The sequence below is a fragment of the Euprymna scolopes genome, chromosome 20 (genome assembly GCF_053919585.1).
Source record: "Euprymna scolopes isolate OS-2025 chromosome 20, ASM5391958v1, whole genome shotgun sequence".
NCBI classification, from domain to species: domain Eukaryota; kingdom Metazoa; phylum Mollusca; class Cephalopoda; order Sepiida; family Sepiolidae; genus Euprymna; species Euprymna scolopes.
In genome coordinates, this window is record NC_136501.1 from 23570594 (window position 1) to 23598332 (window position 27739).

Genomic DNA, 27739 nt, shown 5'->3' on the forward strand with positions numbered 1-27739 from the left:
AATATGCCTAAATATTATATTTTTAATTAATACAAAAACTGAGACATGTGCATGCGAGTATTATGTTTCTTTTTCTAAACCGTTCATTTCTTGTACGTAAAAAAAATGAAATAATACTCGAGCTGAGATCGAAACCAAAACCTAAAGACACTTAGTCACGTACGATAACTATTAAACCAGCATGACACGACCATCAAAAGGTGTTTTCGAACTATTTATACTTACATAGATAATCTATAATATGAACTATATAAATATATATAATAATATATATATATATAAATATATATATATATAAATATATATATATAAATATAGACACCCGTCTAGCTGAATCCACTGTGACAAATTTCCCCCACTCTATATCTGTGCCTAAATCAAAACGCAGATTCCATGAACAAAGCTTCTTTCTTAGAACTGCACGCCTGTGGAACTCTGTTCCGTCTGCCTGCTTCCCTCCGGACTACAACTTGGTTGTCTTCAAGCCCAATGTTAACAAATTCCTAATGAACCGCCCCCTTAAGTAAACATTTCAGCAAATCTCCTCACTAACGTAATGTACTTGCAATAACCCTTATCCCTGAGTGGCTTCCAGGCCTTGATAAGTGGTGATCACTGTGTAAAAAAAAAAAAAAAACTATTCACACATGCGCATTCGTGAAACAGCAAATAGATAAAAGATAAAATCTGATGACCCCCCCCCCCCATATACCAATTTTTCAATTTTGATCCCTACCTGTTGAAAACGGATTAAAAAGCTTGCCACGTGTCTGAATATTCTATATACCAAATTTCAAGTGTGTAGATAAAAATTACTTTAGTGTATAGGTTGAGAAGTGTCCTCACACATATATTCCTAATTTTATAAATATATAAATACATTTTATTTACAATTAAACTTTTGTCCATCGACAAAGAGAGAGAGAGAGAGAGAGAGAGAGAGAGAGAGAGAGAGAGAGAGAGAGAGAGAGAGAGACGTTTAATTGTAGGAGTTGGTTTGTGTGTGGCGATAGCGACGGGAAAATGTCAATCACGCTGGACGGTTGTCAGTCTTCTCTCTCTCTTCTTACTCTGTTGTTTATACCAACTGTCTTATATAGACATCAATGCACATTTCTGAAATATAATATTAAATATGTTACATTTTTCTTTTTTATTTTTCGTTGTACAATTCATAACCTCACGACATGGAATGTAAATATTTCTCTGTTTTCAGTGATAATTACAATTCCGATCATATTATGGGACACAATAATGTAGATAAAAATCCACCTGGAATATGCGTGTGTGCATCTCTGCTTTCATCAACGTCGCCCCGGCCCCATATCCAATATTACCTCCACAATTTTTATGAAGGTGGGAGTAATCCTCCCGGGTATTACATCCTCCTTTAGGGAAGAGGATAATGCATTAACTGTTCTTTTGTCATGAGACCATACTCCCAGGCATTAGCTCCTCCTTTATAGTGGAATCCTCATAGGTGTTATCTCCCTTATACTTTTTAGGAAGGGTAGAGTTTCATTGTCATAATGCCATCCTCTAAGTTATTACCTCCTCTTTTGGGGATCAGTGTATTATATCTTCGTTCCTCATAATATTATTCTCGTCGACTAGAAAAAATATGTGACCGAAAGGAGGATATATTTTTAGTTCGTATATAAATACACATTGCCATTTATTATAGAGTAAAGGATGGAGGATGAGTTTTATATTATGTAGTAATGTATTTGCATTAGATTGTGGGGTTGTATATTAACGAGTGTATATACACGTAAGTCCATACACGTCTAGTCTGTATAAATATACGTGCATATAAAACCGATGCTCGTATCGTCTAGTGGTTATAAGTGTTCGTTGCGGGTGTGCATGTGCATGTTTACACATATTCAGACAGAGTTCACTTAACATGAAATTCCATCGTGGTAATGAGAGCTTTGAAATTGAAGAAAGTAGACGATGAATGACAATGAATGTTTGAAAACAATTGTTGAATAAAACTCATTTCAAAGTGTCAGTAAAATGTCTAATGCACTTCGTGTAAGTATTTCAAGAGTGTCGAATCATCAGAAATTAATTGAAGTGGGTAATCTGAATATTTAAGCCATCAGCATTTACTTTCTGAGCAACCTAATATATCTGCGGTCTGCCCCTTTTTCCAGGGATGCAATTGAAGATAAAGTCCTATATCAAGATCGGAAACAAATTCTTTATGTTGTATTGTGGAGTTGTATATAACGAGTTTCTCTCTCTCTCTCTCTCTCTCTCTATATATATATATATATATATATATATATAGTAAGTTATAAAATATATATATGGCAATTAAGCTACACAGAATATTCCGCGTTTCATCCATGCTAGGATTCATCAGGCTTATGTGAAGAGTTGTGGTTGTCTCACGTTTTTATATACACATATTCTATTGAGTTTTCAGTTAGCCAATCAGATTCCTAGTTTCCATTGCTCCCTTCCTAATCAGCCAATGGGCAGCCACTTACAAGACAAAGGCCCAGTTGACCTTGGATTCACCCCTTCCTTTGTGTTTTTTTATTTTTAGTGGGAAGCGTAGATATCTAGTGATTTGACCTATTTTAAACCTATGTGTAGTTAAATGTGTGTGTGTTTTTTTTAATTATTATTATGTTAGTTTATACTCCATATAAATATATGTGTGTATGAAACCGATGATCGCATTGTCTAGTGGTTGGAAGTGTTCGTTGTGTCTATATGTGTGCGTGTTTACACATATTCAGAGTTCACGTAACATGGACAAGATAACAGTCACGAATTCGGGACGGGTTCAACAAACATGACACATCAGCACAAAATTGCCGTTTGATAACGGACTACTAACCTTAGGTTGTGGCTCCCTTCATCTTTTGGACACTGAGAGAAAACATTTCACCGTGAAGCAGTTACAACAGGACTTCTTTTTGTTTTCCCTCGTCTATTATCATCTTAACAGTTGGGTGTTTCCCTCAGAGATTTACAACGTTTTCTCTTTCTTTAGTCTTTACTTCGTCTCGTAGTAGCTCAGTACAACTTCCTCCCATGGACAGCTTCCTCGTGCTCTCTCTGACCCTTACTTATATCTGTTGTGGAGACGCCCACTAATTAACATAGGCGGGTGAGTGAGATATATAGAGGTATCAATCACCAATACCGGGGGAGTTCGGCAACCGACCGCCAAATAGGCAAGACGCCTATGTTGCCTCCAATAAGACATGCAACACGCCACCTGCCAGAATATCTCCAGCTGAAGTATATCTGAAGACATGTAAATATGTATATAACTTTTCTTCCTAATATATTATTGTATACCTTTACTTTCCGTGTTCTTGTTAATTATTTGTGCAGACACAACAATATCAAAACTTACTCTTTCTTTGTCATCAGGCCAATTCCATTGTCTATTGTCTTTAAAACATTGAATTCCTAAATCTATTTTATTACATAAATATCTCTGTAATATTTTATTGATAACATTCCTAAATCTAAGTTAAAATTACTCCGTTAGATTTTAACATAAATATTTTAGCTAAACATTCCTTTCTTTCAAAATATTCTCACTGCATAACCTTTTCTACATAACAGTTAGCAAATCAACAATATTAATAATCGGTCAGACCTTTAACATTGCCCGCCACAACATAACACAGATACTACGCTATGATCATAGCCAAAAAAGAACGACATTACATTTGCATCACTCTGTATAAAAGGAGTTGGTCAGATTTCCTGTAATTATCGATTTTGAAAGAGTTATACTCGAAAATTAAGTTATTTGTAATTGATACTTTTTGAACACCTGCGACACAATGTTGGCAACATGAAGTTTACACGCACACAAAAATAAACAAATTAAGTTGTTTTGATAGAAACTAGAATAAGATATTACTGTTTATGTTACAATGTATAAAAACAATTACGTGTTTTGTTTTATAATTCTCCAGTATTTATATCGACAAAGTTTTGTTAAATATGAAAAATAAAGCGAACAGTTCTTGTACTTAAGTTTTTCCTTTTTCTTCAAAAAGAAATAAATGGATATTTTGATGCATGGAAATATAATCTATTGCAAGTAAGCTATACAGAGACGGCTACGATTTAATTTGGCAGGAAATAAGAAACCTAAAAGGGAGGATTTACATCTTAGTGGCAATATGCTTGTCTGGGATGTATTAAAGTAATATGGATACATACCCCCTTATATATATATATATATATATATATATATATATATATATATATAGCCATCCACACACCGTACTGTTTCGCTGTATCACAGCTCATCAGTGTGGCTAGACCAGCAACTAACAGGATTGAAACCCGACCGTCTAGGCGAAAGTTACCGCTTCTAATCGTTACGCTTTTTCACTGCTGCTGAGATGGGTATGCGAAATTACAATGTTTAAACATTGTCTAAACGCGAAAAAGAGAAAAATTAAAACTTCAAGTTAAAATTTACATTAAAATTTATCATTCGACAGAATGCCCCCGAAAACAATTTTCCAAGTTCTTATTCTGCGGAGTTTCAAAGAATGCTATTTTTGCTATTCTTCTCATCAGAGGACGAGGAGAAACTATCAAATTATAATTGTAGCTGGGCTAAAATTTGATGGTTGAGGCATTAAATGAAACTACAATTTATAACAATTGCTGTCAATAAGTGCAAATGCCCACTGAATTAAAGGAATAAATTGTAAGATGGTCAACATCATGAAATTTGGAATATAGCTGTAGGTTCGTGTGTGTGTTACAGAAGATCAGAATTATTTGGATTCTCTGGACTACTGTTATCATCTTGAGTCTTATTTTCACAACGCTTCGGTCGATGTAACCTCCGACCTTCTTCAGCTGTATCTTGTCCAACTCGGGAATGTTTCTGTCAAACTCGGGAATTTGGACGGAATTTGGAACAGAACCCTTTGTTTACTTCACGGGAGTAGTATGCTCTCTTCGTTAAGGGTATCACTCCCATCTTCGTAGCTCTTCAACGCTTTGGGTTAAAAATAGGAGGCTTTACTATTAGAACTATCGCAATTGACACGTTGCAAATCTGTTTACGTTTGAAAATTATCGGTTAACTGCTATTCTGTTATTCTTTTAATCTTGATATTACTGTATCGGTAAATAGGGAAAATGTCTCTTCTAAAATTCTGTTCCCAGTGATTCTGAATCTGGAGAATATATGACTAAGTAGTCAAGAACTCTGATGCCTTTCTCGAAATACGATCAGAAAAAAATTGAGCGAAATTGAATATTAAAATCTCTGAAAATGAGACAATAAGTCTGTTCATGCATTAAAAATGTTGCGTATCTTCTATGTATTAATACGATCGCGTAGTGTTATTTTGTCACGCTTACATCTTTTTTCTTCCGAGTGACTGTCGTTTAATTGTTATGACTAGGGCTATGACAACAGAATATTCTTTTCATTGTTTTGACTCTCGAGTATATATCCGACACAGAACCAGTTAATCAATCGAGAACCACATCACTCTATATAAAAGTATTAAAGATATCAACGCAAGAGTCAGAACAGTAAAAAGAATATGCTGTTATCCTAGCTCTAATTATGACCTCCCATTTTTTTGTAATAAATAACTTTAACAAGAATTCCTCATAAGTTTTGGTTTCGGTTATAGCTGATGGCATTGAAGTCATCTATTTTTATGAATAATTTTATCAAGAATTCTTCATAAGTTTTGGTTTCGGTTTCGATTATAGCTGATGGCACTCAAGTTATATATATATATATATATATATATATATATATATATATATATATATATATATATATATATATATATACATACATACATACATACATACATACATACATACATACATACATACATACATATGATGCGTTCCTCAACGCTCTCCGGCCAAAAACAGATGCGAAACAACTTGTACAAAAATAAATGTCTTTATTTCTTTTCCAAAATGCTGCGACTACTAAAATCAATCGTTCGCATATAGCAATGAGAAAATGCCAAATTAAAAAACTGTTATTAATATTTCTATGTGTAAAAAGAAATCCAAACGAAAATAATTTAAACAACTTTTATTTTTACTTATGTTGAATAAGTGTAAAAAACATGTTTTCATTTTAAATTAAAAATTAAAGGTTTTTTAAATTATTTGCCATTTTAAATTATTAAAAAAATTTTAATTTAAAATGAAAATTGTTTAAAAGCTGTTTAAATTATGTGCCATTTTAAATTATGAAAAAAATTTTAAATTTAAAATAAAAATTGTTTAAAAGGTGTTTAAATTATTTTATATTTTAAATTATGAAAATAATTTTTAATTTTAATTAAAAATTGTTTAAAAGCTGTTTAAATTATTTGCCATTTAAAATTATGAAAATGATTTTTAATTTAAAATAAAATTGTTTAAAAGCTGTTTAAATTATTTGTCGTTTTAAATTATAATAATGATTTTTAATTCAAAATAAAAATTGTTTAAAAGCTGTTTAAATTATTTGCCATTTTAAATCATAAAAATGATGTTTCATTTAAAATAAAAATTGTTTAAAAGCTGTTTAAATTATTTGTCATTTTAAATTATGAACAAGATTTTTAATTTAAAATAAAAATTGTTTAAAAGCTATTTAAATTATTTGCCATTTTAAATCATGAAAATGATGTTTCATTTAAAATAAAAATTGTTTAAAAGCTGTTTAAATTATTTGTCATTTAAAATTGTGAAAAAGATTTTTAATTTAAAATAAAAATTGTTTAAAAGCTATTTTAATTATTTGCCATTTTAAATCATGAAAATGACGTTTCATTTAAAATAACAATTGTTTAAAAGCTGTTTAAATTATTTGCCATTTTAAATTATGAAAAAGATTTTTAATTTAAAATAAAAATTGTTTAAAAGCTATTTAAATTATTTGCCATTTTAAATCATGAAAATGATGTTTCATTTAAAATAAAAATTGTTTAAAAGCTGTTTAAATTATTTGCCATTTTAAATTAGGAAAAAGATTTTTAATTTAAAATAAAAATTGTTTAAAAGCTAGTTTAATTATTTGCCATTTTAAATCATGAAAATGATGTTTCATTTAAAATAAAAATTGTTTAAAAGCTGTTTAAATTATTTGTCATTTTAAATTATGAACAAGATTTTTAATTTAAAATAAAAATTGTTTAAAAGCTATTTAAATTATTTGCCATTTTAAATCATGAAAATGATGTTTCATTTAAAATAAAAATTGTTTAAAAGCTGTTTACATTATTTGTCATTTTAAATTATGAACAAGATTTTTAATTTAAAATAAAAATTGTTTAAAAGCTATTTAAATTATTTGCCATTTTAAATCATAAAAATGATGTTTCATTTAAAATAAAAATTGTTTAAAAGCTGTTTAAATTATTTGTCATTTTAAATTATGAAAAAGATTTTTAATTTAAAATAAAAAATGTTTAAAAGCGGTTTAAATTATTTGCCATTTAAAATTATGAAAAAGATTTTTAATTGAAAATAAAAATTGTTTAAAAGCTGTTTAAATTATTTTCCATTTTAAATCATGAAAAATATTTTTATTTAAAATAAATATTGTTAAAAAGCTGTTTAAATTATTTGCCATTTTAAATTATGAAAAAGATTTTTAATTTAAAATAAAAATTGTTTAAAAGCTGTTTAAATTATTTGCCATTTTAAATTATGAAAAAGATTTTTAATTTAAAATAAAAAATGTTTAAAAGCGGTTTAAATTATTTGCCATTTAAAATTATGAAAAAGATTTTTAATTTAAAATAAAAAATGTTTAAAAGCGGTTTAAATTATTTGCCATTTAAAATTATGAAAAAGATTTTTAATTTAAAATAAAAATTGTTTAAAAGCTGTTTAAATTATTTTCCATTTTAAATCATGAAAAATATTTTTATTTTAAATAAATATTGTTAAAAAGCTGTTTAAATTATTTGCCATTTTTAATTATGAAAAAGATTTTTAATTTAAAATAAAAATTGTTTAAAAGCTGTTTACATTATTTGCCATTTAAAATTATGAAAAAGATTTTTAATTTAAAATAGAAATTGTTTAAAAGCTGTTTGAATTATTTGCCATTTTGAATTATGAAAAAGATTTTTAATTTAAAATAAAAATTGTTTAAAAGCTGTTTACATTATTTGCCATTTAAAATTATGAACAAGATTTTTAATTTAAAATAAAAATTGTTTAAAAGCTATTTAAATTATTTGCCATTTTAAATCATAAAAATGATGTTTCATTTAAAATAAAAATTGTTTAACAGCTGTTTAAATTATGTGCCATTTTAAATTATGAAAAAAATTTTAAATTTAAAATAAAAATTGTTTAAAAGGTGTTTAAATTATTTTATATTTTAAATTATGAAAATAATTTTTAATTTTAATTAAAAATTGTTTAAAAGCTGTTTAAATTATTTGCCATTTAAAATTATAAAAATGATTTTTAATTTAAAATAAAATTGTTTAAAAGCTGTTTAAATTATTTGTCGTTTTAAATTATAATAATGATTTTTAATTCAAAATAAAAATTGTTTAAAAGCTGTTTAAATTATTTGCCATTTTAAATCATAAAAATGATGTTTCATTTAAAATAAAAATTGTTTAAAAGCTGTTTAAATTATTTGTCATTTTAAATTATGAACAAGATTTTTAATTTAAAAAAAAAATTGTTTAAAAGCTATTTAAATTATTTGCCATTTTAAATCATGAAAATGATGTTTCATTTAAAATAAAAATTGTTTAAAAGCTGTTTAAATTATTTGTCATTTTAAATTATGAAAAAGATTTTTAATTTAAAATAAAAATTGTTTAAAAGCTATTTTAATTATTTGCCATTTTAAATCATGAAAATGACGTTTCATTTAAAATAACAATTGTTTAAAAGCTGTTTAAATTATTTGCCATTTTAAATTATGAAAAAGATTTTTAATTTAAAATAAAAATTGTTTAAAAGCTATTTAAATTATTTGCCATTTTAAATCATAAAAATTATGTTTCATTTAAAATAAAAATTGTTTAAAAGCTGTTTAAATTATTTGTCATTTTAAATTATGAAAAAGATTTTTAATTTAAAATAAAAAATGTTTAAAAGCGGTTTAAATTATTTGCCATTTAAAATTATGAAAAAGATTTTTAATTGAAAATAAAAATTGTTTAAAAGCTGTTTAAATTATTTTTCATTTTAAATCATGAAAAATATTTTTATTTTAAATAAATATTGTTAAAAAGCTGTTTAAATTATTTGCCATTTTAAATTATGAACAAGATTTTTAATTTAAAATAGAAATTGTTAAAAAGCTGTTTGAATTATTTGCCATTTTGAATTATGAAAAAGATTTTTAATTTAAAATAAAAATTGTTTAAAAGCTGTTTACATTATTTGCCATTTAAAATTATGAACAAGATTTTTAATTTAAAATAAAAATTGTTTAAAAGCTATTTAAATTATTTGCCATTTTAAATCATAAAAATGATGTTTCATTTAAAATAAAAATTGTTTAACAGCTGTTTAAATTATGTGCCATTTTAAATTATGAAAAAAATTTTAAATTTAAAATAAAAATTGTTTAAAAGGTGTTTAAATTATTTTATATTTTAAATTATGAAAATAATTTTTAATTTTAATTAAAAATTGTTTAAAAGCTGTTTAAATTATTTGCCATTTAAAATTATAAAAATGATTTTTAATTTAAAATAAAATTGTTTAAAAGCTGTTTAAATTATTTGTCGTTTTAAATTATAATAATGATTTTTAATTCAAAATAAAAATTGTTTAAAAGCTGTTTAAATTATTTGCCATTTTAAATCATAAAAATGATGTTTCATTTAAAATAAAAATTGTTTAAAAGCTGTTTAAATTATTTGTCATTTTAAATTATGAACAAGATTTTTAATTTAAAAAAAAAATTGTTTAAAAGCTATTTAAATTATTTGCCATTTTAAATCATGAAAATGATGTTTCATTTAAAATAAAAATTGTTTAAAAGCTGTTTAAATTATTTGTCATTTTAAATTATGAAAAAGATTTTTAATTTAAAATAAAAATTGTTTAAAAGCTATTTTAATTATTTGCCATTTTAAATCATGAAAATGACGTTTCATTTAAAATAACAATTGTTTAAAAGCTGTTTAAATTATTTGCCATTTTAAATTATGAAAAAGATTTTTAATTTAAAATAAAAATTGTTTAAAAGCTATTTAAATTATTTGCCATTTTAAATCATGAAAATGATGTTTCATTTAAAATAAAAATTGTTTAAAAGCTGTTTAAATTATTTGCCATTTTAAATTATGAAAAAGATTTTTTAATTTAAAATAAAAATTGTTTAAAAGCTAGTTTAATTATTTGCCATTTTAAATCATGAAAATGATGTTTCATTTAAAATAAAAATTGTTTAAAAGCTGTTTAAATTATTTGTCATTTTAAATTATGAACAAGATTTTTAATTTAAAATAAAAATTGTTTAAAAGCTATTTAAATTATTTGGCATTTTAAATCATGAAAATGATGTTTCATTTAAAATAAAAATTGTTTAAAAGCTGTTTACATTATTTGTCATTTGAAATTATGAACAAGATTTTTAATTTAAAATAAAAATTGTTTAAAAGCTATTTAAATTATTTGCCATTTTAAATCATAAAAATGATGTTTCATTTAAAATAAAAATTGTTTAAAAGCTGTTTAAATTATTTGTCATTTTAAATTATGAAAAAGATTTTTAATTTAAAATAAAAAATGTTTAAAAGCGGTTTAAATTATTTGCCATTTAAAATTATGAAAAAGATTTTTAATTGAAAATAAAAATTGTTTAAAAGCTGTTTAAATTATTTTCCATTTTAAATCATGAAAAAATTTTTATTTTAAATAAATATTGTTAAAAAGCTGTTTAAATTATTTGCCATTTTAAATTATGAAAAAGATTTTTAATTTAAAATAAAAATTATTTAAAAGCTGTTTAAATTATTTGCCATTTTAAATTATGAAAAAGATTTTTAATTTAAAATAAAAAATGTTTAAAAGCGGTTTAAATTATTTGCCATTTAAAATTATGAAAAAGATTTTTAATTTAAAATAAAAAATGTTTAAAAGCGGTTTAAATTATTTGCCATTTAAAATTATGAAAAAGATTTTTAATTTAAAATAAAAATTGTTTAAAAGCTGTTTAAATTATTTTCCATTTTAAATCATGAAAAATATTTTTATTTTAAATAAATATTGTTAAAAAGCTGTTTAAATTATTTGCCATTTTTAATTATGAAAAAGATTTTTAATTTAAAATAAAAATTGTTTAAAAGCTGTTTACATTATTTGCCATTTAAAATTATGAACAAGATTTTTAATTTAAAATAAAAATTGTTTAAAAGCTATTTAAATTATTTGCCATTTTAAATCATAAAAATGATGTTTCATTTAAAATAAAAATTGTTTAACAGCTGTTTAAATTATTTGCCATTTTAAATTATGAAAAAGATTTTTAATTTAAAATAAAAATTGTTTAAAAGCTGTTTAAATTATTTGCCATTTTAAATTATGAAAAAGATTTTTAATTTAAAATAGAAATTGTTAAAAAGCTGTTTAAATTATTTGCCATTTAAATTATGAAAAATATTTTCAATTTAAAATAAAAATTGTTAAAAAGCTGTTTAAATTATTTTCTATTTTAAATCATGAAAATGATGTTTCATTTAAAATAAAAATTGTTTAAAAGCTGTTTAAATTATTTGTCATTTTAAATTATGAACAAGATTTTTAATTTAAAAAAAAAATTGTTTAAAAGCTATTTAAATTATTTGCCATTTTAAATCATGAAAATGATGTTTCATTTAAAATAAAAATTGTTTAAAAGCTGTTTAAATTATTTGTCATTTTAAATTATGAAAAAGATTTTTAATTTAAAATAAAAATTGTTTAAAAGCTATTTTAATTATTTGCCATTTTAAATCATGAAAATGACGTTTCATTTAAAATAACAATTGTTTAAAAGCTGTTTAAATTATTTGCCATTTTAAATTATGAAAAAGATTTTTAATTTAAAATAAAAATTGTTTAAAAGCTATTTAAATTATTTGCCATTTTAAATCATAAAAATTATGTTTCATTTAAAATAAAAATTGTTTAAAAGCTGTTTAAATTATTTGTCATTTTAAATTATGAAAAAGATTTTTAATTTAAAATAAAAAATGTTTAAAAGCGGTTTAAATTATTTGCCATTTAAAATTATGAAAAAGATTTTTAATTGAAAATAAAAATTGTTTAAAAGCTGTTTAAATTATTTTTCATTTTAAATCATGAAAAATATTTTTATTTTAAATAAATATTGTTAAAAAGCTGTTTAAATTATTTGCCATTTTAAATTATGAACAAGATTTTTAATTTAAAATAGAAATTGTTAAAAAGCTGTTTGAATTATTTGCCATTTTGAATTATGAAAAAGATTTTTAATTTAAAATAAAAATTGTTTAAAAGCTGTTTACATTATTTGCCATTTAAAATTATGAACAAGATTTTTAATTTAAAATAAAAATTGTTTAAAAGCTATTTAAATTATTTGCCATTTTAAATCATAAAAATGATGTTTCATTTAAAATAAAAATTGTTTAACAGCTGTTTAAATTATGTGCCATTTTAAATTATGAAAAAAATTTTAAATTTAAAATAAAAATTGTTTAAAAGGTGTTTAAATTATTTTATATTTTAAATTATGAAAATAATTTTTAATTTTAATTAAAAATTGTTTAAAAGCTGTTTAAATTATTTGCCATTTAAAATTATAAAAATGATTTTTAATTTAAAATAAAATTGTTTAAAAGCTGTTTAAATTATTTGTCGTTTTAAATTATAATAATGATTTTTAATTCAAAATAAAAATTGTTTAAAAGCTGTTTAAATTATTTGCCATTTTAAATCATAAAAATGATGTTTCATTTAAAATAAAAATTGTTTAAAAGCTGTTTAAATTATTTGTCATTTTAAATTATGAACAAGATTTTTAATTTAAAAAAAAAATTGTTTAAAAGCTATTTAAATTATTTGCCATTTTAAATCATGAAAATGATGTTTCATTTAAAATAAAAATTGTTTAAAAGCTGTTTAAATTATTTGTCATTTTAAATTATGAAAAAGATTTTTAATTTAAAATAAAAATTGTTTAAAAGCTATTTTAATTATTTGCCATTTTAAATCATGAAAATGACGTTTCATTTAAAATAACAATTGTTTAAAAGCTGTTTAAATTATTTGCCATTTTAAATTATGAAAAAGATTTTTAATTTAAAATAAAAATTGTTTAAAAGCTATTTAAATTATTTGCCATTTTAAATCATGAAAATGATGTTTCATTTAAAATAAAAATTGTTTAAAAGCTGTTTAAATTATTTGCCATTTTAAATTATGAAAAAGATTTTTTAATTTAAAATAAAAATTGTTTAAAAGCTAGTTTAATTATTTGCCATTTTAAATCATGAAAATGATGTTTCATTTAAAATAAAAATTGTTTAAAAGCTGTTTAAATTATTTGTCATTTTAAATTATGAACAAGATTTTTAATTTAAAATAAAAATTGTTTAAAAGCTATTTAAATTATTTGCCATTTTAAATCATGAAAATGATGTTTCATTTAAAATAAAAATTGTTTAAAAGCTGTTTACATTATTTGTCATTTGAAATTATGAACAAGATTTTTAATTTAAAATAAAAATTGTTTAAAAGCTATTTAAATTATTTGCCATTTTAAATCATAAAAATGATGTTTCATTTAAAATAAAAATTGTTTAAAAGCTGTTTAAATTATTTGTCATTTTAAATTATGAAAAAGATTTTTAATTTAAAATAAAAAATGTTTAAAAGCGGTTTAAATTATTTGCCATTTAAAATTATGAAAAAGATTTTTAATTGAAAATAAAAATTGTTTAAAAGCTGTTTAAATTATTTTCCATTTTAAATCATGAAAAAATTTTTATTTTAAATAAATATTGTTAAAAAGCTGTTTAAATTATTTGCCATTTTAAATTATGAAAAAGATTTTTAATTTAAAATAAAAATTATTTAAAAGCTGTTTAAATTATTTGCCATTTTAAATTATGAAAAAGATTTTTAATTTAAAATAAAAAATGTTTAAAAGCGGTTTAAATTATTTGCCATTTAAAATTATGAAAAAGATTTTTAATTTAAAATAAAAAATGTTTAAAAGCGGTTTAAATTATTTGCCATTTAAAATTATGAAAAAGATTTTTAATTTAAAATAAAAATTGTTTAAAAGCTGTTTAAATTATTTTCCATTTTAAATCATGAAAAATATTTTTATTTTAAATAAATATTGTTAAAAAGCTGTTTAAATTATTTGCCATTTTTAATTATGAAAAAGATTTTTAATTTAAAATAAAAATTGTTTAAAAGCTGTTTACATTATTTGCCATTTAAAATTATGAACAAGATTTTTAATTTAAAATAAAAATTGTTTAAAAGCTATTTAAATTATTTGCCATTTTAAATCATAAAAATGATGTTTCATTTAAAATAAAAATTGTTTAACAGCTGTTTAAATTATTTGCCATTTTAAATTATGAAAAAGATTTTTAATTTAAAATAAAAATTGTTTAAAAGCTGTTTAAATTATTTGCCATTTTAAATTATGAAAAAGATTTTTAATTTAAAATAGAAATTGTTAAAAAGCTGTTTAAATTATTTGCCATTTAAATTATGAAAAATATTTTCAATTTAAAATAAAAATTGTTAAAAAGCTGTTTAAATTATTTTCTATTTTAAATCATGAAAATGATGTTTCATTTAAAATAAAAATTGTTTAAAAGCTGTTTAAATTATTTGCCATTTTAAATTATGAAAAAGATTTTTAATTTAAAATAAAAATTGTTTAAAAGCTAGTTTAATTATTTGCCATTTTAAATCATGAAAATGATGTTTCATTTAAAATAAAAATTGTTTAAAAGCTGTTTAAATTATTTGTCATTTTAAATTATGAACAAGATTTTTAATTTAAAATAAAAATTGTTTAAAAGCTATTTAAATTATTTGCCATTTTAAATCATGAAAATGATGTTTCATTTAAAATAAAAATTGTTTAAAAGCTGTTTACATTATTTGTCATTTTAAATTATGAACAAGATTTTTAATTTAAAATAAAAATTGTTTAAAAGCTATTTAAATTATTTGCCATTTTAAATCATAAAAATTATGTTTCATTTAAAATAAAAATTGTTTAAAAGCTGTTTAAATTATTTGTCATTTTAAATTATGAAAAAGATTTTTAATTTAAAATAAAAAATGTTTAAAAGCGGTTTAAATTATTTGCCATTTAAAATTATGAAAAAGATTTTTAATTGAAAATAAAAATTGTTTAAAAGCTGTTTAAATTATTTTTCATTTTAAATCATGAAAAATATTTTTATTTTAAATAAATATTGTTAAAAAGCTGTTTAAATTATTTGCCATTTTAAATTATGAACAAGATTTTTAATTTAAAATAGAAATTGTTAAAAAGCTGTTTGAATTATTTGCCATTTTGAATTATGAAAAAGATTTTTAATTTAAAATAAAAATTGTTTAAAAGCTGTTTACATTATTTGCCATTTAAAATTATGAACAAGATTTTTAATTTAAAATAAAAATTGTTTAAAAGCTATTTAAATTATTTGCCATTTTAAATCATAAAAATGATGTTTCATTTAAAATAAAAATTGTTTAACAGCTGTTTAAATTATTTGCCATTTTAAATTATGAAAAAGATTTTTAATTTAAAATAAAAATTGTTTAATAGCTGTTTAAATTATTTGCCATTTTAAATTATGAAAAAGATTTTTAATTTAAAATAGAAATTGTTAAAAAGCTGTTTAAATTATTTGCCATTTAAATTATGAAAAATATTTTCAATTTAAAATAAAAATTGTTAAAAAGCTGTTTAAATTATTTTCTATTTTAAATTATGAAAAATATTTTTTATTTAAAATAAAAATAGTTTAAAAGCTGTTTAAATTATTTCCCATTTTAAATCATGAAAATGATTTTTAATTTAAAATGAAAATTGTTAAAAAGCTGTTTAAATAATTTGCCATTTTAAATCATGAAAAAGATCTTTAATTAAAAATAAAAATTGTTTAAAAACTGTTTAAATTATTTGCCATTTTAAATAATGAAAAAGATGTTTAATTTAAAATAAAATTTTTTAAAAAGCTGTTTTAATTATTTTCAATTTTAAATTATGAAAAAGATTTTCAATTTAAAATAAACATTGTTAAAAAGCTGTTTAAATTATTTGCCATTTTAAATCATGAAAAAGATTTTTAAATAAAATAAATATTGGTAAAAAGCCGTTTAAATTATTTTCCATTTTTAATCATGAAAAGGATTTTCAATTTAAAATAAATATTGTTAAAAAGCTGTTTAAATTATTTTCTATTTTAAATTATGAAAAAGATTTTTAATTTAAAATAAAAATTGTTTAAAAGCTGTTTAAATTATTTGAAATTTTAAATTATAATAATGAGTTTTAATTAAAAATAAAAATTGTTTAAAAGCTGTTTAAATTATTTTCCATTTAAATTATGAAAAAGATTTTTAATGAAAAATAAAAATTGTTTAAAAGCTGTTTAAATTATTTGTCATTTAAAATTATAAAAAAGATCTTTAATTAAAAATAAAAATTGTTTAACAGCTGTTTAAATTATTTGTCATTTTAAATCATTAAAAAGATTTTTAATTTAAAATAGAAATTGTTTAAAAGTTGTTTAAATTATTTGCCATTTTAAATCATAACAATGATTTTTTATTAAAATAAAAATTGTTTAAAAGCTGTTTGAATTATTTGCCATTTTTAAGTATGAAAATGATTTTTAATTTAATTAACAATCGTTTAAAAGCTGTTTAAATTATTTGTCCTTTTTGATTACAATAACGATTTTTAATTAAAAATAAAAATTGTTTAAAAGCTGTTTAAACTTTTGGCCATTTTAAATTATAAAAAGTATTTTTAATTGAAAATACAAATTGTTTAAAAGCTGTTTAAATTATTTGTCATTTATAATTATGAAAAAGATTTTTAATTTAAAATAAAAAGTGTTTAAAAGCTGTTTAAATTATTTGCCATTTTAAATTATGAAAAAGATTTTTAATTTTAAATAAAAATTGTTTAAAAGCTATTTGAATTATTTGCCATTTTAAATTATGAAAAAGATTTTTAATTTAAAATAAAAATTGTTAAAAAGCTGTTTGAATTATTTGCCATTTTAATTTATGAAAAAGATTTTTAATTTAAAATAAAAATTGTTAAACAGCTGTTTAAATTATTTGACATTTTAAATCATGAAAGATTTTTAATTTAAAATAAAAATTGTTTAAAAGCAGTTTAAATTATTTTCCATTATAAATCATGAAAAATATTTTAATTTAAAATAAATATTGTTAAAAAGCTGTTTAAATTATTTGCCATTTTAAATTATGAAAAAGATTTTTAATTTAAGATAAAAATTGTTTAAAAGCTGTTTAAATTATTTGCTATTTTAAATTATGAAAAAGATCTTTAATTAAAAATAAAAATTGTTTAAAAACTGTTTAAATTATTTGTCATTTAAAATTATAAAAAAGATCTTTAATTAAAAATAAAAATTGTTTAACAGCTGTTTAAATTATTTGTCATTTTAAATCATGAAAAAGATTTTATATTTAAAATAGAAATTGTTTAAAAGTTGTTTAAATTATTTGCCATTTTAAATCATAACAATGATTTCTTATTAAAATAAAAATTGTTTAAAAGCTGTTTGAATTATTTGCCATTTTTAAGTATGAAAATGATTTTTAATTTAATTAACAATCGTTTAAAAGCTGTTTAAATTATTTGTCCTTTTTGATTACAATAACGATTTTTAATTAAAAATAAAAATTGTTTAAAAGCTGTTTAAACTTTTGGCCATTTTAAATTATAAAAAGTATTTTTAATTGAAAATACAAATTGTTTAAAAGCTGTTTAAATTATTTGTCATTTATAATTATGAAAAAGATTTTTAATTTAAAATAAAAATTGTTTAAAAGCTGTTTAAATTATTTGCCATTTTAAATTATGAAAAAGATTTTTAATTTAAAATAAAAATTGTTTAAAAGCTGTTTGAATTATTTGCCATTTTAATTTATGAAAAAGATTTTTAATTTAAAATAAAAATTGTTAAACAGCTGTTTACATTATTTTCAATTTTAAATCATGAAAAAGATTTTTAATTTAAAATAAAAATTGTTTAAAAGCTGTTTAAATTATTTGCCATTTTAAATTATGAAAAAGATTTTTAATTTAAAATAAAAATTGTTTAAAAGCTATTTTAATTATTTGCCATGTTAAATTATGAAAAAGATTTTTAATTTAAAATAAAAATTGTTTAAAAGCTGTTTAAATTATTTGCCATTTTAAATTATGAAAAAGATTTTTAATTTAAAATAAAAATTGTTTAAAAGCTGTTTAAATTATTTGCCATATTTAATTATGAAAAAGATTTTTAATTTAAAATAGAAATTGTTTAAAAGCTGTTTAAATTATTTGTCGTTTTAAATTATAATAATGATTTTTAATTCAAAATAAAAATTGTTTAAAAACTGTTTAAATTATTTGCCATTTTAAATTATGAAAAAGATTTTTAATTTAAAATAAAAATTGTTTAAAAGCTGTTAAAATTATTTGCCATTTTAAATTATGAAAAAGATTTTTAATTTAAAATAAAATTTTTTAAAAAGCTGTTTTAATTATTTTCAATTTTAAATTATGAAAAAGATTTTCAATTTTAAATAAAAATTGTTAAAAAGCTGTTTAAATTATTTGCCATTTTAAATCATGAAAAAGATTTTTAATTTAAAATAAATATTGTTAAAAAGCCGTTTAAATTATTTTCCATTTTTAATCATGAAAAAGATTTTTAATTTAAAATAAAAATTGTTTAAAAGCTGTTTAAATTATTTGCCATTTTAAATTATAATAATGAGTTTTAATTAAAAATAAAAATTGTTTAAAAGCTGTTTAAATTATTTGTCGTTTTAAATTATAATAATGATTTTTAATTCAAAATAAAAATTGTTTAAAAACTGTTTAAATTATTTGCCATTTTAAATTATGAAAAAGATCGTTAATTAAAAATAAAAATTGTTTAAAAGCTGTTTAAATTATTTGTCATTCTAAATTATAAAAAAGATTTTTAATTTAAAAAAAAATTGTTTAAAAGCTGTTTAAATTATTTGCCATTTTAAATTATGAAAAAGATTTTTAATTTAAAATAAAAATTGTTTAATAGCTGTTTAAATTATTTGCCATTTTAAATTATGAAAAAGATTTTTAATTTAAAGTAGAAATTGTTAAAAAGCTGTTTAAATTATTTGCCATTTAAATTATGAAAAATATTTTCAATTTAAAATAAAAATTGTTAAAAAGCTGTTTAAATTATTTGCCATTTTAAATCATGAAAAAGATCTTTAATTAAAAATACAAATTGTTTATAAACTGTTTAAATTATTTGCCATTTTAAATCATGAAAAAGATTTTTAATTTAAAATAAAAATTGTTTAAAAGCTGTTTAAATTATTTGCCATACTTAATTATGAAAAAGATTTTCAATTTAAAATAGAAATTGTTTAAAAGCTGTTTGAATTATTTGCCATTTTGAATAATGAAAAAGATTTTTAATTTAAAATAAAAATTGTTTAAAAGCTATTTAAATTATTTGCCATTTTAAATTATGAAAAAGATTTTTAATTTAAAATAAAATTTTTTAAAAAGCTGTTTTAATTATTTTCAATTTGAAATTATGAAAAATATTTTCAATTTAAAATAAAAATTGTTAAAAAGCTGTGTAAATTATTTGCCATTTTAAACCATGAAAAAGATTTTTAATTTAAAATAAATATTGTTAAAAAGCCGTTTAAATTATTTTCCATTTTTAATCATGAAAAAGATTTTTAATTTAAAATAAAAATTGTTTAAAAGCTGTTTAAATTATTTGCCATTTTAAATTATAATAATGAGTTTTAATTAAAAATAAAAATTGTTTAAAAGCTGTTTAAATTATTTGTCGTTTTAAATTATAATAATGATTTTTAATTCAAAATACAAATTGTTTAAAAACTGTTTAAATTATTTGTCATTCTAAATTATAAAAAAGATCTTTAATTAAAAATAAAAATTGTTTAAAAGCTGTTTAAATTATTTGCCATTTTAAATTATGAAAGTGATTTTTAATTTAAAATAAAAATTGTTTAAAAGCTATTTAAATTATTTGCCATTTTAAATCATTAAAAAGATTTTTAATTTAAAGAAAAATTGGTAAAAAGCTGTTTAAATTATTTGCCATTTTAAATTATGAAAAATATTTTCAATTTAAAATAAAAATTGTTAAAAAGCTTTTTTAATTATTTTCCATTTTAAATCATGAAAAAGATCTTTAATTAAAAATAAAAATTGTTTAAAAACTGTTTAAATTATTTTCCATTTTAAATCATGAAAAAGATTTTTAATTAAAAATAAAATTTTTTAAAAAGCTGTTTTAATTATTTTCAATTTTAAATTATGAAAAAGATTTTTAATTTAAAATAAAAATTGTTAAAAAGCTGTTTAAATTATTTGCCATTTTAAATCATGAAAAAGATTTTTAATTTAAAATAAATATTGTTAAAAAGCCGTTTAAATTATTTTCAATTTTAAATCATGAAAAATATTTTTGATTTAAAATTAATATTGTTAAAAAGCTGTTTAAATTATTTTCCATTTTAAATTATGAAAAAGATTTTTTATTTAAAATAAAAATTGTTTAAAAGCTGTTTAAATTATTTGCCATTTTAAATTATAATAATGATTTTTAATTAAAAATAAAAATTGTTTAAAAGCTGTTTAAATTATTTGCCATTTTAAATTATGGAAAAGATTTTTAATTTAAATAAAAATTGTTTAAAAACTGTTTAAATTATTTGTCATTTTAAATTATTAAAAAGATCTTTAATTAAAAATAAAAATTGTTTAAAAGCTGTTAAAATTATTTGCCATTTTAAATCATGAAAAAGATTTTATATTTAAAATAAAAATTGTTTAAAAGCTGTTTAATTTATTTGCCATTTAAATTATGAAAAAGATTTTTAATTTAAAATAAAAATTGTTTAAAAGCTGTTTAAATTATTTGCCATTTTAAATTATGAAAAAGATCTTTAATTAAAAATAAAAATTGTTTAAAAACTGTTTAAATTATTTGCCATTTTAAATTATAAAAAAGATTTTTAACTTAAAATAAATATTGTTATAAAGCTGTTTAAATTATTTTCTATTTTAAATTATGAAAAATATTTTTGATTTAAAATAAAAATTGTTTAAAAGCTGTTTAAATTATTTTCCATTTTAAATCATGAAAATGATTTTTAATTTAAAATACAAATTGTTTAAAAGCTGTTTAAATTATTTGCCATTTTTAATTATGAAAAATATTTTCAATTTAAAATGAAAATTGTTAAAAAACTGTTTAAATTATTTGCCATTTTAAATCATGAAAAAGATTTTTAATTTAAAATAAAATTTTTTAAAAAGCTGTTTTAATTATTTTCAATTTTAAATTATGAAAAAGATTTTCAATTTAAAATAAAAATTGTTAAAAAGCTGTTTAAATTATTTGTCATTTTAAATCACGAAAAAGATTTTTAATTTAAAATAAATATTGTTAAAAAGCCGTTTAAATTATTTTCAATTTTAAATCATAAAAAAGATTTTTAATTTAAAATAAATATTGTTAAAAAGCTGTTTAAATTATTTTCCATTTTAAATTATGAAAAAGATTTTTAATTTAAAATAAAAATTGTTTAAAAGCTGTTTAATTTATTTGCCATTTTAAATTATAATAATGATTTTTAATTTAAAATACAAATTGTTTAAAAGCTGTTTAAATTATTTGCCAATTTAAATTTTGAAAAAGATTTTTAATTTAAAATAAAAATTGTTTAAAAGCTGTTTAAATTATTTGCCATTTTAAATCATGAAAAAGATTTTTAATTTAAAATAAAAATTGTTTAAAAGCTGTTTAAATTATTTGCCATTTTAAATTATGAAAATGATTTTTAATTTAAAATAAAAATTGTTTAAAAGCTGTTTAAATTATTTTCCATTTTAAATCATGAAAAAGATTTTTAATTTAAAGAAAAATTGTTAAAAAGCTGTTTAAATTATTTGCCATTTTAAATTATGAAAAATATTTTCAATTTAAAATAAAAATTGTTAAAAAGCTGTTTTAATTATTTTCCATTTTAAATCATGAAAAAGATCTTTAATTAAAAATAAAAATTGTTTAAAAACTGTTTAAATTATTTTCCATTTTAAATCATGAAAAAGATTTTTAATTAAAAATAAAAATTTTTAAAAAGATGTTTTAATTATTTTCAATTTTAAATTATGAAAAAGATTTTTAATTTAAAATAAAAATTGTTAAAAAGCTGTTTAAATTATTTGCCATTTTAAATCATGAAAAAGATTTTTAATTTAAAATAAATATTGTTAAAAAGCCGTTTAAATTATTGTCAATTTTAAATCATGAAAAATATTTTTGATTGAAAATTAATATTGTTAAAAAGCTGTTTAAATTATTTTCCATTTTAAATTATGAAAAAGATTTTTTATTTAAAATAAAAATTGTTTAAAAGCTGTTTAAATTATTTGCCATTTTAAATTATAATAATGATTTTTAATTAAAAATAAAAATTGTTTAAAAGCTGTTTAAATTATTTGCCATTTTAAATTATGAAAAAAGATTTTTAATTTAAAATAAAAATTGTTTAAAAGCTGTTTAAATTATTTGCCATTTTAAATTATGAAAAAGATCTTTAATTAAAAATAAAAATTGTTTAAAAACTGTTTAAATTATTTGTCATTTTAAATTATTAAAAAGATCTTTAATTAAAAATAAAAATTGTTTAAAAGCTGTTAAAATTATTTGCCATTTTAAATCATGAAAAAGATTTTTAATTTAAAATAAAAATTGTTTAAAAGCTGTTTAAATTATTTTCCATTTTAAATCATAATAATGATTTTTAATTCAAAATAAAAATTGTTTAAAAGCTGTTTAAATTATTTGCCATTTTAAATTATAAAAATGATTTTTAATTTAATTAAAAATCGTTTAAAAGCTGTTTAAATTATTTGTCCTTTTTGATTACAATAACGATTTTTAATTAAAAATAAAAATTGGTTAAAAGCTGTTTAAACTATTGGCCATTTTAAATTATAAAAAGTATTTTTAATTGAAAATACAAATTGTTTAAAAGCTGTTTATATTATTTGCCATTTTAAATTATAATAATGATTTTTAATTAAAAATAGAAATTGTTTAAAAGCTGTTTAAATTATTATTGATTTTAAATTATAATAATGATTTTTAATTCAAAATAAAAATTGTTTAAAAGCTGTTTAAATTATTTTTAATTTTTAATTATAAAATAAATTTTTACTTTAAAAATGTTGTGTAACAGTTGTTTAAATTATTCTTCATGTTATTTCTTTTGCATTTATTTTTTATTTATTTATTTTACATAAGTAAAAATAAAAGTTGTTTGAATTGTTTTTTTTTTAATTTCTTTTTACTAATAGAAATATATTAATAAGCAGTTGTTTCAATGGCATTTTCCGACTTGTCAAGTTTTGTGTTTTCACTCGGTCTTGGTTTTTGATCGCAAGATCAAGGCTGCTACTTGCTCTACGAAATTGCGAGATGCAGCCATCTTGAATGTTTTATGCAATGCTTACAGATTTTAATTGAGTATTTCTCGAGTTTAGATAATTAAAATAAATTAACTTTTTACTCAAAATTACTCTTCGTTTAATACTGTTTAAGATAAGCAACATTTTAATGCATAGGCAGTCTTATTTTCTCATATCACCCACAAACCCTATTTAGTGACATTACTAATATTTTTAGTACTATGACTTATACTACATACGGAATAATCACGTTGACATACCGATTCTCATTAAGTCATCGAAGTTAACGACCTTGGGCCTGATCAGTTACAAAATGGGTGACCATTTGGGTATTTCAGGTGCTATATGTGCTCCTGGAAGTGTTTCCATTCGTCCTGGATCTCTTCTCCTTACTTAAATCAGGCAGTACCGACCCAGGATATGTGGTTAGAGATTGCACAACCCCGTATTAACAGTAAAACGCGAAGCTACCCTTACATGGGGTGTTTATTATCTCTTGTAACTAAATGGAGGCCATGGAATACTGAGATATACCAAGAAGCAATTGGTCCCGGGCATCGCCGGTCATCACCAGACTTCTGTAGGCCATTGTAAAAAGTATGTGTTTGTGCTCACATTTAAAATGAGGTTGATTGGACGGTTCACCTTCACCTGCCCCGTGGCCGTTAGGATACTACAGATGACCTTTCAACTAGTCCTCGTAATCCTTCCTGTCCTCTGCATGTGTGACCGCCTCGCTCAGTTTCAATCCTATCCATTCTGTGATGTTGTCTTCCCATCTCTTCTTCTGTCTTCCTCTCTTCCTTCTCTGACTGTTCCCTGGAGCAGTGTCTTGGCAAGCCTCTCTCCTCTTGTTATGCGGCCGAACCATTTTAGTTTGCGCCTCCTGATTTTGGTGAGAAGATTTTCATAAGGATGAATGGCTTGCTTTATTCTTTTTTTGACTTCCTAATTGGTTATGTGGTCTTTGTAAGAGATACCAAGCAGTCTTCTGAAGTATCTCATTTCTGAGGCCTGAATCCTCTTCTCTGATTCTTGCTGTAAAGGTCCATGTTTCACAAGCACACAGAAAAACTGATTGAACAAGGGAACGCATGAGTGATATCTTTGTGCTGAACTTGATTGGCTTGTCCTTCCAAGCGATGTTTAACTTAGCCAGAGTTGCGGCTGTCATTGTAATTCTTGCTTATACTTCAGGTTTGGACCCCTCATCCCTTTGGGATATACCACAAAGCAATTTGTCTCGGGCACCACCGGCGCAACACCAGACTTCTGGAGGCAACTGTGATAAAGAGTACTTGTTTTTATTCACATTTAAAACTGTGGTGAATGAACGGTGTAAATGTCAAGGGTTTTTCAGATGACAAAAATATAAATGTTTACGAAGCTTCTGAAATGTCTAAAATATGACGAATTTTTTTTCTTTCAGGCCGAGATTGTAAAATGTTTGGAGAACCTTCACGGAGAACACCCTGAACTTCTCCCTCAACAAGGTAAGGATAAAATCGGACATTTTATTTCCGTCTCGCTCTTTCTCCCCCTTCTTAATTCTTTCTCTTTATCTCCTTCGTTTTTCATGAAAGAGAAAATAAATTCAAACGCATTCCAAATTATTTGTAATAAGCTACTCTCTTCCTTCCTCCACTCGTTTAGCTTACTGCTGTCTTTCCGTTTCTTCATATTTATATTGAGTCAAACTAGAATGCATCCAAATACACAATGTTGTGTCCGCTCCTAAAATAAAGAAAATCATAATTTCATATAGGTGTTTAGTCGTCATCTTTCAACCAATAAAAATGATTCTCGCTCGTTCGAAACTATAAACTTTGCGAGTCTGTGTGTAATTCCGATTTCTAATAATAATAATAATAATAATAATAATAATAATAATAATAATAATAATAATAATAATAATAATAATAAATTGTAGTCGAAAGATCAAAGAGGATGGAAATACCGAAAAGTGAAAGCACTAACCGGACCTCCACTGGATAAGTGCGAAAGGGGCTGGAGCCTTGGGTTAGGCTTATTGTCACTCAAGTTCCAGTGAAGACCTATTGTCATTGCCAGCGAGAAATCAATGGCAGTCGACTGTTGCGATAATGCAAATTCATTATTGAAATAAGAAAACTAGTAATTGTTTTATTCAATTAAAAATCATTTTTATTAAATTTTTTTTCCTTATAGTTTCACTAACATTCAACCTAATTATATAAACTTTATATTTTTTTCCTTTTCATGATTTTTCTTTTAATATAAAATTATACAGCATTACTTAGATTTCTAAAATTTTCAAATAATAATAATAATAATAATAATAATAATAATAATAATAAAAATAATAATAATAATAATAAAAATGAAATACCAAGATCGAAAATGGGAATTAGACTCTGTAAATGTAAGGAAGTCAAGGTGATTCCCATTGTGATTGGAACGCCTGGCACCATAACGAAAAGCCACGACAAACGGCTTAATCAGACAATTTCTTTTACAATCTTACAAAAGGCTTGCCTGTTGGGAACAGCGAAAGCGTTAAGGTATAGCTTGAATGCCTAAATAAATAAATAAATAAAAAATAAGAAAAAAAAATAAAAAAAAATAAAAGAAACATCATAAAGTTAAGAATGTTATGAAACAATAATAATATATCAACACGTCGCACTGTATGACAGTCAAGGCGAATCCCATTGTAATTGAAAAGCTTGGAAACATGACAAAAAGCCACTAAAAAGGGCTTAATCAGATTGATAATACAATTTCTTTTATAATTTTGCAAAAGGCTTGCCCGTTAGGAATGGCGATAGTGTTAATACAGCTTGAATGTCTAAAGTCAAAGGAATTGACCTGATGTTTAAGAAAGAAAATTCAACTAAAAATATCCAAAGTTTCAAACTCTTCTTCTTCTTCTTCTTCTTCTTCTTCTTCTTCTTCTTCTTCTTCTTCTTCTTCTTCTTCTTCTTCTTCTTCTAACAACAACAACAACAACAACAACAACAACAACAACAACAACAACAACAACAGTCAACTAAAAGCAGAGAGAGAGAGAGAGAGAGAGAGAGAGAGAGAGAGAGAGAGAGAGAGAGAGAGAGAGAGTCCACCAGAGCAAGAAACAAGTCGGAATGTGAAACGACATTACGCCCATCCCCTTGACATTCAAGACTAAGCGACGAAAAAGAAATCCTCAATTCACGCATACATAATCATTGAGAACGGTGACATCCATAACGAGCGCAGTTCTTCTGGGCTTGTTCATATGACAGTGTCAAACCAGACATTATAATATGGAACAAGCCCGTAAGAACTGCGCTCATTATTGCTGTCACCGTTCCAAATTGCTAGGCCCTTAATAGAGCTGAACGGGAAAAGATAACAAAATATGACCAGGTCTGAAGCAACAAGCCCAATTAAAACAATCATAAAAAAATTCTTAGAAACAATCCGTGAAAAAGGAAGCTGTAACGAAATACAGATAGCAGTCTTAAAGGGAAAAACGTCTATTTTTAAAAGGAATTTTCTTCTCGCCCCCCAACCTCGATTAACAGAGATGAAACAATTCCGGTAATTATCTGGTCCCTGTTGATTTTGGTTTAATGCTCGTTTTTGTGCAGTTCTAGGAGGTCGATACTTTCAGGCTTTGCCTTCTCTCTTTGAGAAACGATTAGTTATTGCGAATCGTCTGAGAGGCTCTTACCATAGAATATCAACGGGCTGCCCAGGTACTTTTTGCAGGTCAGAGTTCCCCTCCTCGAGGGGGGCTGATTTCTCAATCCCATTTTTCGATCCCGGTGTCATAGGTCTTCCTTTGGAAGAGAACTAAATACCCATCGGATATATATTCAAATCGTAATGAAATCAAGTGTTAGTACCAAGAGTTAGCTCTCTTGATCTCTCAAAACTAACTAAAGTAAACAGTAATAAAAACATTAACAAAGGTTAAATAGGCAGAATGACTATTAAATTCACATTGTTATACAGGCACACATGTGTTGAGCAATCGTGTCAACATGCACACTGGAACCA

The 27739-nt window shown here is 21.6% G+C and overlaps 1 protein-coding gene across 2 annotated transcripts in view; it reads left to right on the plus strand.

Annotated features, from left to right (window-relative positions):
* Positions 1-27739, plus strand: part of LOC145241368 (testis-expressed protein 47-like) — a 381126-nt gene that overhangs the window by 80254 nt on the left and 273133 nt on the right. For both annotated transcript variants that reach the window (XM_080104242.1, XM_080104243.1), the window contains exon 6: positions 25146-25209. In XM_080104242.1, the coding sequence (XP_079960368.1) occupies positions 25146-25209 (64 nt within the window). The remainder of the gene's footprint in view (positions 1-25145; positions 25210-27739) is intronic.